An 18097-nucleotide genomic window follows, 5' to 3' on the forward strand; every position below is an offset into this window, starting at 1 on the left:
AAATCGGCCTAAAACAAGATGAGGAGGCCAAGGAATGTTCTAAAGCAACCATTTGGCTCTGTGCTTTCTCAGAGCAGCATAGTTTTACCACTTCAAGCTTTATAGAATTTCAGAATTATGCGGGTATTTCCTTATGAGACCAGGCCCCTGAGTAGTATTAGAAAACATTGGCTCCTTATTAGCTGATCCTGAAGGTTTTTAGGTGCATATTTTGTAAAGATGTGCAAGTGTATCATGAGTATTTTGATCGAATTGAATGACTTTTCATTAAACTTGGCAGAATAGCTTGATAGTTAAGCTTTCATCCACACAGTCTTTTCTTTCTGACACAATGAATAATGAAAATTGATCACTTGGTTTTGAAGGTTTGGGGTAGATGACTTTTTTTTTTTTTAGAAACTTGAACTTTTTGCTTTTAAATAGTGGAATGATGTTCATAATGTAGGTGATCTTGTTTCTTCTACCTATGGGCTTCTACACTGGTTCTGTCTTTGCATAAGAATGGAAGAGAGAACTAAAGACTCTTACCCATATTACAATGAAAACAGAACAGACACTGGGTGAGATTAGTGTAGCCCTGCAGAGCAGTCACTTAACTGTTAGTGCATTAGAAGTTGCTGTAGCCCACCCTGTAGTAAATGCAAGCTCTCAGGTTAACCCTAGCAAGGAAAGCCCTGGGCAGCCTGACTGTTGGTATGAAAGGTAAGTCTGAGAAGAGATAAAGGGAACAAATCACACAACAGATCCATTTCCAGGAAGACCACAGGAAACACAAGCAATCATCTCCTCCCTTCATAATATCCCTACACCCTAACCTACTGCATCCACGCCCGTGGATGCTGTGGGTCAGCTTCCTCAGGCCCCCACATAAAGGCAGAATTTTTCCATACAGGTTAGTATCCTGCTCAAGGACACATAGCTGCTGTGGCTAGGAATAAGGTCTTTGTGACTATGGGGTTGGTGTCAGCCATTCTCGGATGCAAAGGTTACTAGTTAAGGCCCGAGGAGCAGGAAGACAGAGTTGATAGGAGATTGAGATTCAATCCATCTCAGAGAAGTACACAAACTCCTTATCATCTATATAATAAGGGCTAATTAATAGTGACTGTACAGCTGTGATGGAAACTATATATTTGATGAGATTGGAAGTGCTTGCAAAGGAAGAAGTTAAAACTGGTTTAACCACAGTGGCATTACTGTTATCCATGGGGAGCTTGTTAGGGTACTACTAAAAGAATCCCATGATGATCAGAAGGTATGAGCATAGTACATTTGTTTGTAAGTATCAGGACATCAAAGCCATTGCATGATAGCCATACCCTGAAATTTAGAGGCTTCTCTCCATAAGATTCAAACCACTGATATGATGTATCACAAGACATGGTCTAGAGAAATGGTTAGGCTGATAATGAAAATCTCAGGTTTCAGCATTAGCAAAGGCAATGAGTCCCCAAGTAAATGTTCTGCTAGGACAGAAATACGATGAGAACATATGTGTGACTTCAAAGTAGAAGCCAGGTTGTAAGCTGTGGTTTGTCTGGAATTCTTTCTCCCCTACTCAATGCCATGCTATTCCAGCAATACTGTGCATTCTTTATCACTCCAGTTCAAGTCACAGGAGCCAGAGGTGACAGTGGTCCCCCTTTCCACTTCAGTTCTTTGAACTTCTGGGTGGCAACACACAGACTTAGAAAGCAGAAGCAGAATAGCTATGTTCTTTTCCTTGCCTGTATCATAGGCTGGCTCTGCCTGTGCAAGCATGTTTCCAATGCATTCATAGGGTTCAGCATGCAGGGTGACTGCTGCACATTAGCAGGTGCAACCTTGAGCCTGGAAGATAACAGACAAGTGTTCCCCATCTAGTGCCTCCAGTCCCTCCTGAGCAAAAGAGGACGCTGTGGATGTGGAGGAGTGGGATGATACTGGATCCCTGTGGCTATGCATGTGACTAGCCTCATAACTGTTGACATTGTCTCCATGCATTTGCTCCATGCTTAGCTTTTAAGGTGTTTCATTCCATATGGACTTTTTCTTCTGGCTCAGGGATTGAACCTAAGGTCTTGTATCTGCTATCCAAGCATTTTAAAACTCACCTAAATCCCCAGCTCTGTTTGCATCCAGACAAAACAGCAAAAAGCTGGACTAGCTGCCCAAAATTGTTATTTCTTTAATTACAATAAAGAAAGAAAGAAATGCAGCTTTTAATGTTGGACCAAACAGTACAGAAATGGAAATTTTATTTTGAAAATTATTACTCCTTCTTATGATTAATATGATGGATTTTCTAAAAAATGTCATATTAACGCATCAGTATGATAAACATTTCCATTGTTTGTTTTGGTAATCAAAGGTCTCTATAGAAAACTAGAAATGTGTGCATTTTTCTTCATAGACACAGAGTGGTAACTTTGCATGAATTCTTTGGGGTTCTCTCTCTCTCTCTCTCTCTCTCTCTCTCTCTCTCTCTCTCTCTCTCTCCTTCCCTCCATCCCTTCCTCTCCCTGTCTCCCTCTCTCTCCTTCTCTCTTTCAGGAGCAGTTTTCTGGTTTTCTTTCCATGGTTTCCATAAGAAAAGATGCCATGTTCTGGTCCAGAGCCAGTGACTGGTGTGCAGTTCGTGTTCTCACTCAGATGTCTCTTGTGTCCCTGTTTTAAGAGCCTCACATTGCCCACTGTTTCTCATCACTGGCCAGCTTCACACAGCACTAGATGTCTTTTTTTCTGTTTTTAAATAGAAGAAATAATGTCTACCTAGTTTGAAAGGCTCTTTGGGATTATGGGTTTGGTTAATATCCTCTAAAAACAATTTCCAAAAACTGTAGTAGAAGATTATAAATGACTTTTTATGTGATTGCATCCCCTGGTGCTTTGAAATGAAAACACAATAAAGAATATAAAAGCCTTTGGTCAGAAAAGCTAATCCTGAGTTGATGCCATTTACATTTAGATTTAAAGAAGTCAAGTCTATTTATTCTTTCAAACTTTGCTGCAGGTTTTAAATTGAGAAAACATGGAAATTAAAAGTCCTAGTATGGTCATACACATTGTGAAAAGTTGTAATGCCTAAATTCAGTTGACTTCCAAGAATACTAACTGTGATAAACATAAGGTATGGGCAAATGCAGTTAGTTATGTTTAATGAAACAACTTTATTGAGGTAATTACTAATAATCTAATAATGGTTATCTAATATGTGATCCATGTAGAGGGAATTAGGGTCATTAGAGTGTAATAATGCTCCTGCTGTGCCTTCAGATCTGTGAATACACAAATATACATTACGTATAAGACAGCCCATGACTTAAAGATGGTTCAAGTTAACACTTTTTTTCTTTGCTTTATGAGAATGCAGAAGCAATATGAATTCAGTAGACACCACAATTGTGGTATTTATTTATTTAATGGTTCCAGGGATAGAAACCAGGATTTTGTGTGTGCTCTGCAAGTTCTCTGTTACTAAACAGCATTCCCAGCCCCCCAGTCTTAATTTTGAATGTTGTAGTTTTCTTGGGCTTGCAACATGCAATTCAGTCTTCTCTGCGATACTGGGCAGCGACAACAATTTACAGCTCCTAGTCAGCCATGCAATCATAGGCAGAAGCAATCAGCACTCTGCAGTGTGTTTTGTTGCTAAGCTGGTATGTTTAGTAGGTTAGGTGTATCCCATGTATTATTTTACTCAGTTGACAATGATTTTATCAGGACATAACTCCATTGCAGGTTGTGGAACATCTGTAGCAGTACAGTCCAATTCCCACCTTTTATGGGTAATAGAAAATAAAGCAGTATATCATAGTAGAAAGCTCTTCTACTCAGAATCCAGACCTTGGTTCTATTCCCAGATGGTCCATGTGACTAACAAAGCATCTATTTCTTCCATCACGATGTGAGAAATTCAGATAAATGTCTTTAGGGAGCTTTCCAAACCCAAAATTCTAGGACTCTGTGAGCTATAATTCTACTTCAAATGACAACTGGCCGTAAGCCCATAACATGGGATGCCTTTTACGACGGTTAGAGTAGTGGGAGGCCTGCTGAGCCCCTGGAAGCAGCTCTGGGACAGGGTGTGGTGAGCTAAGAAAATCCAGCCTGATGGTGAAGAGTGGGTCAGGATACCATTGCCCTCTCGCTGTCTCAGCCAGGGTCCAATTGCAAGCCTTCAACCACAAGGATATGGAGGAGGCCTGTTTGGGCATGTATAGACATTTGTTTTGCAACTCATACAGAGGGAGCCTGCTTATATAGAGTCGGGCTCCCGGTTCCCAGCCAACCCATGTTTCTTATATTAAATACAGTCTTACAAATCAGAATATTGAGGAATTAGAGACAGCATTTGGATGATGGCACCCTTACCATTCCTGTCTGTACTTTTGCTTCTTTTTCCTCTTAAGGGCTTTGTTTGTAAATTAATCAGTTGCACATGTGTATGTGCACACACATGCATACTTGTTTTCATATGTACAGGTACATATGTGTGTGCCTGTGGAGGCCAGAGGTCAACCTCATGTATCCTTCTTCAGATGCCATCTGCTTTACAGTTTAGACCCAGTCTGTCACTGAGAGTTGGAGTTTACCAGTTAGGCTAGGCAGGAGTCTACCTGTTTCCACCTCCACAGGTGGCATGGACTAACGGTGCATGCCACCACACCAGGCATTTGTGTAGGCATTGCAGACTGAACTCAGGTTCTCACGCTTTCATGGAAAGCACTTAACTGACCAGGTTATCTCCCCAGCCCCTCAGCTGGCTTTCACCTACTGCAAACTTGGAGTGCATCACCCTCAAAGCACTTGTGAGGGCCAGGAATGTAGCTCAGTGGTAGCATATTTGTGGAATGCCCCAAGTCCTAGATTCCACTCAAAGAAAAAACAAGCAAAAATCCATCAAAACCTTGTTTGAAAACTGAATCTCCTCCCTCTTCTAAAGTCTCTGTCACTTTCTTTGGGAAGATAATTTGCTTAATGAAGCAAGTATGATTTGAATTTTGTTAATTAGATAATAAACATTTTTGATGATCTAATGCTGACCCTAAATTATGGGGGCCCAAAGAGTAACCAGGGTGCGTTTAGGTCACCCACTACCTAGTGTAGTCCATCCCTTACTATAGCACTTGCCCAGAAATCCAGACCCACCCAGGGGAGCCCACAGGGGTGTGTGTGTGTGTGTGTGTGTGTGTGTGGGTGTGTGTGTTTGTAAAGGGGTAGATTATAAGAAATTGACCCATTTAGTTACAGAGGCTGAGCAACTCAAAAATCTACAATTGGCAAGCCAAAGCCTGGAGAGAGCTACTGACAAGCTTGAGACTTTAAAAAAGCCAGTGTTTCTGTTGACTACGAAGGTAGAAAAACACCAGTGTCACATTTTAGCACCAGACCAGAGCAATCAGACCTGCAGTAGGTTGGATATGGCCCATGCATATTGGGAGTTGTCTGCTTTACTCAGTTTACCTACTCAAATATAGCCATTATCCATAAGTACTATCAGAGACACACCCAAAAAAACCATTTTGCCAGATCCCTGGGCACCCAGAGGCCCAGTCAGTTAACTCCTACAATTAACCACTATAACCTCCACAGTCTTTTGAGCATCCAGTGACATTCCAACAAGCTTATCACTAAACACTCAATCTTCTGGGACATTAACAAAAGTCCCCCATTAGACCATGGAAATTCTGGGTGATGTCTCAAGAGTGTAGAGATACAAGTTCAATAGCTCTTTTCTATAAACTTGAGATAAAAGGTGTTCCAACTTTCCCATTTTTTCCAGATTTTGAAATGTGTGTGTGTGTGTGTGTGTGTCTGTGTGAAAGAGAGAGATGATCTAAATGTAAGCAAGACACTCACATTTCATTTACTTATATATCAATAATCAGACGGCAATTTCATATACTATTTTTAATGTACCTACATTATTTTTATTGTAGAAAGATGTGTAGAGTTTTATACTTGTGATGTAATTGTGGTGCTTAAAATATCTCAAATTTAAAAGCAATTTGGCTTTCCAACTTCCAGATTAGGGATATTCAACCTGAACTGTCACTAGTTGCAGTAACACTATCTTCAGAATTGGTAGCTGACTTACCATTATGACTCAGAATATGCTGATCTGCTCTGGTGGGTGAGTGCATGTGCTAGTCAGCCATGGCTAATACCAGAAATGCCTGGTAGAAGCTGTATCTAGTGTCTAGTCTAACTGCTCTGCCCCTTTCTATGTTCATTTATATTATTCAAGTATTAATAATAAAATCCAACTCTTAGTAGTCAAAAAATTAAATTAGTTAATGCATATCAGTAGATAAGTTTATTGGTAGAAGGGACATGGAATATACAAAAAAATTGCAATGTTTATAACTGCATACTTTTTAATTGTGAAATGCTATTTCAGCCTTGGCTCAAAATCACTTAACTTTGGTACATTTTGAGGGAAAGTGTTCATCCAGAACAGTAACATGAACATATTCAATTAGCCTACACTTTGGATAGATTAAAACCAAAACTTCAAAGCTCTAGCTGGCTTGAGGATGATGCCAGATTTAGAAAATGAGTTTGAGAAGATGAAATAGAAAGTAACACATTCTAGAATATGCATGGACCACAGAGCTCTGATTCACTTCAGTACTTCTGTTGCATTTAGTTTGTCGTAGTCAAAAAAACTGTCCATATTTTAAGTGGTTCTTTGGCATTTTAACATAGAAAACATTTGCAAACAAACCAGTGTATCCCACAGCAGGCCATGTTGGAGAATTCCCTGTGAAGCTCTTTGTCAGAATTTGAAGTGTTGGATATGTGGGGTGATTGGTATTTAGGGGAACTCACCTGACTGATGGAACATCATCCTTTGGTAAGTCAATAGGACTCAAAACCTCTGAGCCAGTTGATGGAGCAGCTGAGTCACACAACTCTCCTCTCCACTTGTGCTAACCTCTGGATTGCACAAACAACCATGTCATTCAACAAAGGATCTTGTCACCACTGAAATAGGTAGTGTGCAAGATATGAAATGTGTCTTTAGGGTGATACATGAAGAAATCCTTTCAGTATTTGAGATGAACCTAATGAGTGCTCCAGTGTCATTAGGGTATGGTTGATATATTGTGCACCCCAATAAACTTATCTGGGGGTCAGAGAACAGAATAGCCACAATTTCAAACATAGAGGTTAGGCAGTGGTAGCACGCGCCTTTAATCCTAGCATTCTGAAAGCAAAGATCCATCTGGATCTCTGAGTTCAAAGCCACATTGGAAACTTCCAGGCATGGTGACATATGCCTTTAATCCCAGGAAGTGATGGCAGGAAGCAGAAAAGTATATAAGGCATGAGGACCAGAAACTAGAGTCTGGTTAAGCCTTTAGACTTTTAGCAGCAGTTCAGCTGAGATTCATTCTGGATGAGGACTCAGAGGCTTCCAGTTTGAGGAAACGAGATCAGCTAAGGAATTGATGAGGTGAGGTTAGCTGTGGCTTGTTCTGCTTCTCTGATCTTCCTGCATTCACCCTAATACCTGGCTTCAGGTTTGATTTTATTAATAAGACCCGTTAAGATTTGTGCTACATTTGGGGGCATTTTACCACTACAATTCACTATTGCTGACTATAGTAGAGGCTCTGATACCTCTGTGGGGGGCCTGTATAACCTTCTTATGGGGCTAGTAATCCATAGGTAATGGAATAGACTGTCTCTGACTCATGGCTTTCTGTTTGCCTTCATCAGTTTAGTGGAATGTAAAAATGTTCATTATTTTCATTAACTTGTACTTCTATCAGTGATTGTTTTGTTTTGAAAAGTAGATTCTCACATTTGCAAGTTCCTCTGTCTCAAAAGCCGGTTACTAAGCACATATCCAGACCTAGTGTTGAAGCTGATTATATTGGTCCATGTGATGATTACCTTAGGAAAAATCTTCCTTTAACTGAAGAGGAATACTTTCCCCATTTACCAAGAGACTCCAGATAGAGACAGATTGAATGGAGTGATTCAAACCCAGCATCGCCAAGTGTACTCTGCTGCTGTCAATGCTATGGCTTGTTTCATAGTTCTGCAACAGGGCTGCCCTGTGAATACCCTCCTTCACTCTTGTTCCTAACTTGCAAATATATGGGTCAATTTGTATGCATTGGCCTGTTTATATTCATTCTATGTATTTGAAAAATTTCAGGAAAAGAAATTTGATCATGGTACCTGTATGTTATTATTTGTTTTCTTTGTTATTCTTATATTCCGTTCTTAGCCACGGTTATGGTGGCACATGCTTTCTTCAAATATTACTATAAATTTAGAATGCTTTTCTAATCAAAAGACTGTTAGAGTGAAGCCAGTTTTAGTCCATTATGAAACTCTGCACTTTTTCTTTTTGGAGAGCTTAACTCAGAATGCACGGGGCTGCCCCTCCTTGTATTTTCCATTATTTTTTTTTTCTTTTCAGAAAGCATGCCATTCATTTAATACTTCATTACAGCCCAACTGCAGTATGTATACATGGCGTGCAAAATGAGCCATTTTGTTTTAAAACAGATTGCAGATGAAAGGAAACCATTCATTTCTTGCTCGCTTGCTGTAATTACTAGAGCACTAATTACTCCAAATCACTGACACGCAGGGTCAGGGAAGATGACAACAGAAGCATCAGAGGAAAGATGTGGCTCACTGACTGTGACAGATTTTCATATTCTCAGCCATGCTATTTTTTATGGCTACTGTTTTCCAGTTTGGGGGGGGGGTGGAGAAAAACACACACATACACACACAGTCAAGATTGCTCAATGTTTACTATTATTTCATTCGCAGTTTGACGGTGAGAACATGTATATGAGCATGACAGAGCCGAGCCAGGACTATGTGCCAGCCAGCCAGGTGGGTTAATTAATCTTCTCTGCCTTGTTTCAAATTGTAATTAAACAAATTCAAAGAGTTGCATTGCAAATGAGTAGCACTATCAGTAACTGCCGCAATCAGGAATAATCATAATTTATAAACAAAGCATTTAAGCCTTGTTTCCAGTTAATGAGATGGAGCTGATAAAGCACCAGCTTTGGCATTTGTTGGAGGATGCTACCTTGCTTCCCCTCCAGAATGGCAAGCAGCTGTTTTGCCAGCATGAGCTTTCCTAAACAGTTGTGTTACCTTTAGGAAATAAAGTCTTTACAGGTGCAAGTTATTTGTGTTTCTGACTGTGGATGAGTTTATCATTGTAAGCGACACATGCCACCAATAGCTTCAATTATCAACTGTTTAGGGCCATTTTCAAACACGCATTATGTTCATCACTGAGGTATTATGGCTAGTGAGTTCTAGATGGCTGCTTTTAGGACTTTCTTGGGGGGCAGGGGAGAGAGTGGCTTTTAGGTCCCCAAGCACAAACATGATTGAAATCTTTCAAGGGCACCTTTGTGTCCATTTCCCTAGGAAAGGTTGACAAGGTATTTAATCATGAGAAGTGACAACAAAAGTGGAATGGGAATGTAAATGGTTACATTTATAAAAGTAAATGCTTGCCTATTTATTTTTAGATACTTAAAACCGGGCCCTCTAATCCAGAGAGGGCAGTTAAAGCAAAATTATAACTGCCCTAGGGTGCCGGGATAACATAGAATATCTGAACACTATAAGCAAAAATAAATAAGCGAATAAATGAGAGTAGGGAGAGTTCACGGGAGCATTTTGTGGACATGAACCTATTTTTTTCTTCAATGGAAAAAAATCACATTTGCCTCAGATTTCAAAAGCCAGCTCCTGAAAGCATAAACTCCCAGGTAGCAGTTTTCAATACCTATTTATCTGCCTGAGTTCGTTTGATCACTGAGAGGAGAGGGGTGCAAAGTGGCTACATACAAAGCCATTTTCTTTCATGGTTGTTGTCAGAAAACACAATCTAACGCAATAACAGGAGTGTTCTCTGTGAGCAAATGTCTTCTGCTTAACTAAAAACAGGCAGGCACATGTCTCCATGAACTCAGAATTTATTTAGAAGTCATTGTGACCACTGCCTTGTCTGGCATACATTCTGGACACTCCACTATATTGTCCAACCATAAAGATCATCATGAAGTTCAAAGACCCAGATTCTGTCGGCTTCCATTCTATTGAGAAGATCAGTGTATGAACCTCTCTGAAAGGCACGCTTTGCATGTAGAATTCTTTCTTTACTGAATTCATTCTGCTAAGTACCCTCCAGGACCCATAGGTAGTTCTGAATCGGACTGTTTGATTAAAAAATGAAAAATGTTACTATTAATTTGCTTCTAACCATCAATCCCAAAACTGTACTGACAAGTTTAGTATTACTATTAGATTAAAGCAAGCCAGTACCATCTCTTTGGGCCTTTAGGGTTTTGAAGTGTGAAGGCTAATTGAATTTGTTTGAAACAGTAGAAACACAAACTCAATAAATGATTACTGTTATAAAGCAGCTGCTCACTCGCAGAGAATCATTATGTCCGTCTTAAGGAGTTTTGGATAAAGGATGGCAACTTCAGAATATATGCATCTTTGCAATTCAGCTCCTTAGATTTCTAAATTTGACTATAGTGCAGAATATTAATACCTTACTGAAATCAAACAAACAGCATTATTTTTTCTTAATATTTTCATCAGGAGTTCTTAAGAATGTTTCCAATACAGTGACTGTTTACAATGAAGGAATAAAGACATCCAAATAATTTTGTGCTTTCTAAAGATATGGCATCTTTGTGAGCCAGGAGCAAGGTATTTTTTTTTAAATAATTCAGAATGTATGAAAATGTTTTGTTTTGTTCTTTTTTAAAATGAGGTGTTTTAAAAATTAGAACAATGAAAGACAGTACATACCCTAGATGCAAATAAACGTCACATATTACCCAAGTCAATGGCCTTTGCTAAATTTTATACTTAACATTCTTTTTGTTTCCTGCAATATACTGTGTTCAAGAATTCATTACTTGGTGTTCTTTTTGGGAATTTTAATCAAAGTATCCTTTAGGCAGCCATAAATAGAATCTTAGTCACCCTGTAGGAAAGAAAAGAGTTTTGTTCCGTTTCCTACCTAACATCAAACAGCTGCGTAGTTTAGTAATCCAGGACAAGTTGCCTCATTGCATCACTCAACATTATAATTCCTGTTTAGTTTTCAGCTTGCTTGGTGCCTGCTGTGGGACTTACAGACTACGTTGCTAAGTAGCAACATATGGAACAGTGTTTTTGCTGTGATGCTTCTGCAAGCATATAGCATAATCCTGAACTTGAGATGATTTTTATAGAAAGCCTATGCTGGAGCTGCTCCAGAAATGAAAGTACACTGTAAAAATTATTGATATTCTTTCAGATAGTCTCAAAGGGCTCCTTCCCCTATCCGCTGAGTGCATTCTCTACCTCTTAAGCTAGTGTATACAGACTCTTAAAATTTTTTGCATATGGCTTGGTAATTGATAGGTCTTAAATTGAATACACCAGGATCATGAGACTGACAAGTATGTAAGAAAAGCCTGCAACATTGCCACTGCACCCTGGTGCCATACTTGAAAAACTATTTTCTGCTCTAACAGGTGTAACTGTTCTGGGCACTCAGGACTTGGATTTAAACACCATTTCACTTGTTTTAATCCTGAATGCAATCATTTTACTCCATGCAGTGCAATATTTCTGTTTGTGTGTTTCCAAGCCCTGTCCAAAGGGACCATTGTTGCTGGATAGCTCTTGACCTTGCAAGATTGTTCTTTTCCAATTTGAGGGAAGATGTGAAGAGATTATAGGAGAGCCAGGTGGGAAGGGAACATCCTTCTTGTCATGCTTGAGAGAGTCAGCAGAGTTAGATTAAGACACAAAGGAGCAGACACATAGAAAGAACAAGTCAGGAGATCCAACATGAAGTCCATTGTTAACATACTTAAGATCTTCCCAGATGAGTAGATGATATTCTTGCCACACACAAGGATAAGGGCTCCTCTGTGATGATGGCCACATTTATCTGTTTCACTGCAGTAACCATCATTTTATGTTGACGCCCCACATTGTACTGCATATCTTGAATAGATACAAAAAAATTATTTTAATATTTATCTAGATTGATATACCAGAAAGCATGCCATGGTGGTGCTGGGCTTCCTGCCTGAGCTGGATTTCCACCAGAACCTTCTCCAGGTTCTCAGATACACCTTCTGTGGAGTGCTCCTTACTGCTTACCACATGAAGCTCCTCGCTGGCTCCCAGCTGCAGTGTAGTACCTTCCACAGCATCTTAGATGTGTCTTGATTTGACGTGTCAGTGGCCTTCTGAATTAAGTGCATCACAGGGATGGGGACCACCTAGTTGTCTTCATCAGTGCTCTCTGTGGCCCCTGAGAGAGTCTATCCCTTGCTGTGCATCATTGCTTCCCATTCTTTCTTCTTCTACAAGCCTTTCAGGAATATTCCTTTTCACGGTACATCTTCCTACTCTGCTCCCTGGTGTCCACTCCTAGGGACAGTATTGTGTGTGCTCCAGGTCCCTGCTTCTGCTCCTTACAGTGACAGGTCTGTGTGAAAAGATGGGGAGGATGAGTGCTTTTATACAAGGAAGAGTCGCTTGATGGGGGATTTTCAAAGTTTTTTTTTTTTTTTTCCTGATATTCAGTAATGGAGGCATTTAGGTTTCATGGTTAAAACCTTTTTTTTTTTTTTTTAGAAACTATTTCATCCCTGCCCTTGACCTTCAGAACACTTACTGTTTTCTGTTCTATATGATTGTCTGCCCCACTCCCATGCCACCCACCCTGCTTCCAGCATCCTTCCTTCTACCATTTCTTCTTCCTTTCCATCAGCTGCTTCCTCTTTGGGGAGTTATACTTTGCTTGAATGACTTGTTTGTACTAATTCAGAGTCTAATACTGAACCCTAAATGTTAAGCTCCCAGATCTAAGAGCATACTCTACATTCTTCTCAGTTTCTGATCCATTTTCTCTCTGCTTCCTTCCAATCTCCAATCTGCACTAGAATTTTGTCTCTTATCTGCTATCAAACTCTCAAGGTCTCAAAAATGTAGTAAACGCTATGCTTTAGATGACTGTCCCTAGAGGTCCAAACGTCACCTCCCATGCTCTCCTGGATAATAGTACTATCTGGAAGGGAAATAGGGCCAAGTGGAAGATCCTTAGGTCATAGAGGACACACCCTTAGTGCAGATTGTGGGACCATAAGCCCCTTCTCTCTTGATTTCAATTGCTATCCAGCAGGCCCACCAGTAGCCTAAAGCAATGGGGCTGTCAGCCATGCACTGAAACCTTTAAAACTATGCACCAAAAGAAACATTTCCCTCTATAAGTTAATTGCCTCACATACTTCTTTATTCAGGAGGCTAACCGAAACAATAAAGTATAGCAGCACTGTTTCCCTGCGGTAGTAGTAAGCCCTGACTCAAACTACATATCAAGTACAAATGAAAATTCCAAAATATCTGTGCATGTGGGAAAACTCTACCTGGGAGCCCCGGTTTGGTTTCTGACTCTTCTGGGGAACTGTACCTGGCAGACTCCAATTTACCATTTCTTCAAGGTGCAGTGCATGCCCTCCAGCTTTCAGATTCTCACACGTCGAACTTCTTTTTCTCATACTGACAAAATCACTACCCAATCTGTGAGCACAGTCCTGTGTAGGCTTCCTCATCACTTGGACCAAACTCACCCAGGTAGTGTGGACTCTACTTTTCCCCCATGACTTTTGAGTCTTTTTTCTTCTTTCAACCATACTGTTGTGCTCTGATCACCATCCTTCATGAATTCATCTAACCTGCTCACTTCCTCCACCTTCTGCTTCTCCTCGGTGTTACTGGGAGGTGGACCTCAAGGTCTTGGAGGTGTCTCACATCTTTGCTGTGGAGGAGCAAACTTCTCACTCTGTGGCACAAGACCCCCCCCCCGAGTCTGGCCTTGTCTTCCCTGTATTGTTGTGAACCCTTGAAGGTGTGACTTGTTGCTCTTCTTTCTTTATGAGTCTTCTGTGCCTGGAATAATATTTGAACTGTCAGAGTTATGCAGCGCCATTTGTTGAAAGATAAGTAAATAAGTAAGCATATTATGTGTGTTTTTGTCACATTGATTCTCTGAGATTTCCATTTGCAAAGATTCTCAACCTTGTATTGTGGAAACATAATGTACCTCGAATTACTTGGTTTATTGCTGTATCACCACTTGTCTGGGGATAAGCTAGGACATATTTAATCTGGGATGCCAGTGTCCCCTTCTCCTGGGAGAGTCATTTCAAGAACAAGACTTGCAGAATTAACATGACAGTGAGTTAGACAATAACTAGACCCACACTGCAGCAACTTGCTGCTGTTTGTGGCTAACAGCCCCACAGCAGTGCGGCCACTTGGCTCTCCAAATTCATCTTTGCACCAATATTTTCTCAAAACATATTCTTAGAATTATGTTCTAAAATTTGCAAACATGCCAATGACTCTATTTTGTAATTGTATGTTTTCCTAATAAGAAAACACTCTAGTAGATCAGAGTGTAAATGAGACATGGGAAAAGGAACCTAGAAAGGGTGGTATTTTTTAAGAAAAAAAATCTTTATCATGGGCCATAAAAAGTCCATAATTTTGACATAAATTTGAACTAAAAATTAGACTGATTACTTTTAGATTGATTCCTTTTGGAAATTTTTCTGGAGTAAAGTTGACTTGACTTTTTGACCATTGGCCCAATAAAATGATGAAGCTGCATGCATTGAGTAATCTAGTTAGCCCAATAGATTCTGGCATCTTAACAAGCACAGACTAGTTACTCAAACCAGTCTTCAGTATAACATTCACATGATTACTGTGCAGTCCCTGAGGTATTCATTACAAGACAAAATTGCTCCTGTTGCCTTGCATACAAGCTGAGTTTTCAATGGGAAATGAAAGGATGCCTGGAAAAATAGGCCACCTAATTAAGTTAAACTACTCTAGCATTTGGCTTGACATCTTCATTACTCAAAATTTAAAAGATGCCTCACTTAAACATACAAGTTACTATTGTTTATGTTATTTTATTCCTAAATTGGCTTCTTACATAGAAGTCTGTTTCTCTGCATTATATCTTGAAATAGCTCACATATTTCTTCTACTTTATGAAAATGTCTTAATGGTAGTATGGATACTGAATACAGACACCATACAAATAGATGTCTTTAAGCTCATGCTTATTAAAGACACATCAGTCTTCCTGCATATTTTCTGGATCATTTATGTACCAGTATAGTTAAACTTAAATTTATTATTATTATTAATTATTATTTTATTTCATTTTATTATTATGTTGCTGACTGTTGACTCTGTTAATTACAATGATGATCCATGTGTGAAATACAAATTTCTTAAAAATGTAGATAGACCATAAAATGTAGGCTGAAATCCATTTGTCCCGGAGAAGTGTTGTGTTTCAACCCTGCCAGCAGAGCTATTTCAGGAACATTTTAAAACATAAACACATGTGAAGCTCTCCATCCCCTGATTGCCAGTTTCTGCTCATTGACACTAATGAGGCTGCTGACAGGTTAAATGTTGTGTATCATATACATTTCCAAGCAGTGGGATTTGTGAATATAAGACTCATTTTTTACTTTCAGAAAATGAATGTTTGTTGCTGGGCATGCTTGAGCATTTCATTATAATTGTCTAATAGTCTGTTTTTTCAGGCATTAGGGAAATGCATCTCAGTGATAAAAATTATGAAAACACATGAATGGAGCAGCATTAGTGGTAAAAACAGATCCTGGAAATGCCAAGCTCCATTTGGAGCTAGGTTTTCTCCGTGGGAGAACCTCTAGAGACCGCATGCCATGCAGGCAATGGAAAGAGGCCTGTGCCATAGAGCTCAGCTGACCATCACACAACAGCATTTGATACAGTGTGAAACTAATTTTTTGCCTTGTTCACAATTATACTTTGAATTTCTTTTTCTTTGACACATAGATGAGTATGACTTTTGTGATAAAATGTGTGTGTTTATAACACACTATATTTTTGGACACTCATAATAAACTTGTCACCAAAGAATGCCTAAAAACATAGTGGCATTTCAGTGTCAGAACAGTAGTGTGTTGAGTCATGATGCCTGTGTATACCAACTGTTTCCAAGGCAATTACATTTTGTTCTAAAAATCACTAAAACTTTAATATGTCAAGTAGGAAATATTATGCTCATTTTTAGTGTAAGTACAATGCTAAGGCCTGAGGGATTTTTTTTCCACTCACCCCAGGTCTCTGGTACTTTCTGCTGTCCCCTTACCTGCCGCCCCAAACACCTTTCAGAAGTGTTAAGTTTCCCTAAGTAGTTTCAGTTCCTGGGTTTGGAAACAGAACTAGCTGGACTTCCCAGAAGTTCAGAGGTTTCACTTTAATTTTTATTGATTTCTGTATTTTTCTATACTTCATGTGACCTATATTATTTAATAGTTTAGATACTTAACATATTTTGCAGAAACCCTAATAGGTTGGCATTGGTTAGTGGATGTCTTGGATTGTGTTCTCCATACCGACCTTGCTGTCTATGGGCTCTGGCTATTGATCCTATCAACAGGAAATCCCAATAAGTGACCGCAAAGACCAGCACCACATTATTCCGATGGGGCAGTTCACCAGATCTCGGAGGGTCACAGGTTGAGACCAACAATGGGGGCTTTTCTGGATACAGCAGGAAGGGCATTCTTTAAGAGCTAAACCTACTGTGAGTTCTTAGGTCCTGAAATCACAAAGCAGAAAGGTTTGGGAGGACACAGGGGTGATAGCTGGTGGCTCCACACAGCCCTCACCTGTGGGAAGCTGAACTCATCCCTGTCCATACTGGAAGGAGGACTTTACTTCTGAAACTGTGGACTTAGCCAGTTTCCCAGGTCCCATGCTCTCATGAGGGCAGCTTAGTGATGCATAGCTGTTTACATTAGCCTCTCTGTTGAGGAGACAGTCGCAAGGCTGGCCATCTTACTCAGCTGCCTTTGTGTTCCATTCACCTTCTCCTTTATTTCTTATGCTCTGAAGCAGATGATGAGTTTTAGTAGGACATTTAAGTTTGCTGGAAGCTTTAATATACCCCTTCCTTGTGTCAAGAAAGAATTAGATTCATAAAAATGAAAGTGACTGTCAGCCATGCTTTCTGCCAGTGAAACCAAGGTAAAGCTTTGCCAGCATCCCCTTCAATCCTTACAACCACTCCAGGGGGCTGAGACAGTTTAAGTGACATGGAAAACACCAAAAAGTAAATTTCACATGAGCTGTTCAGGCTTGGGAAGGTTAGCCTCCATCTTTGTTAGATGAGGCTTCATTTTATTTGAAAATTGTGTCACTTGTTGGCATCTTAGCCTCAGTCCTTTCCCGAATTAAAAGACCTGCACAGTGTCACATGCATGGGGTGCTTTGAGAATTACTAGGTTCGACCAGATAAAACAGTAGCTACTTGAACTTTTTAAGCAATAAAATCAGCAAATGCATTTTTGTTCACATATAAAAGCCTTGTATTTCTGTAAGGTGGCTACTTGCAGCATCAGGATTTGGTTTATTATTGGTAGTGATTGCTTCCTCCTCCTCTTCACTAGACAAGTCTTGTCTGCACCACCACAGACATACACTGCAGACAAGGAGACTGCAGCCCCAAAACGCTGATGGATTTGCTTGTTTTACACATACTTTGGAACAGGAGAAATCCATACTTTTTAAAAAATTTAATAAGTGAACAAAATTCATTAGATTTCAACACACTATCTTAAACATGAAATTTTCGTAGCATTCTGTGATTCCATTTAAGCATAAACATAGAACTCTAGAATATTCTCCTAAGGAAATAGATGGATATGATTCATCACAGTGATTCATAACAGGAAAACTTGGAACAGTCTAAATATTCAAAATTAAAACCTAATGAAATAAATTACAGAATGATGAATAATATACATAGATTTGAACAATGGTCTAAATAGTGTCCATTAGCATTAAAAGTCATTCATGATGTTATATGTGAAGAGGTTAAATTACACAGTGTTGAAATAAATATATCTTACAGGTATTGACTGCTTCTTGTGGACTAGGGCATCACCCATAGCCTGTACATTTCTTTCCTTTTTCTTACTTCACCATGACAACCTCTTCATGAGTTGACCACTATTGTCTCTGTTGT

At 39.6% G+C, this 18097-nt stretch overlaps 1 protein-coding gene across 2 annotated transcripts in view; it reads left to right on the forward strand.

Moving 5' to 3' along the window:
* Tox (thymocyte selection associated high mobility group box) overlaps positions 1-18097 on the forward strand; it is a 308857-nt gene that overhangs the window by 142134 nt on the left and 148626 nt on the right. For both annotated transcript variants that reach the window (XM_028878520.2, XM_037202429.1), the window contains one exon: positions 8782-8847. In XM_028878520.2, coding sequence (XP_028734353.1) covers positions 8782-8847 — 66 coding nt within the window. The remainder of the gene's footprint in view (positions 1-8781; positions 8848-18097) is intronic.

Source organism: Peromyscus leucopus, chromosome 2, assembly GCF_004664715.2.
Source record: "Peromyscus leucopus breed LL Stock chromosome 2, UCI_PerLeu_2.1, whole genome shotgun sequence".
Taxonomy (NCBI): Eukaryota; Metazoa; Chordata; class Mammalia; order Rodentia; family Cricetidae; genus Peromyscus; species Peromyscus leucopus.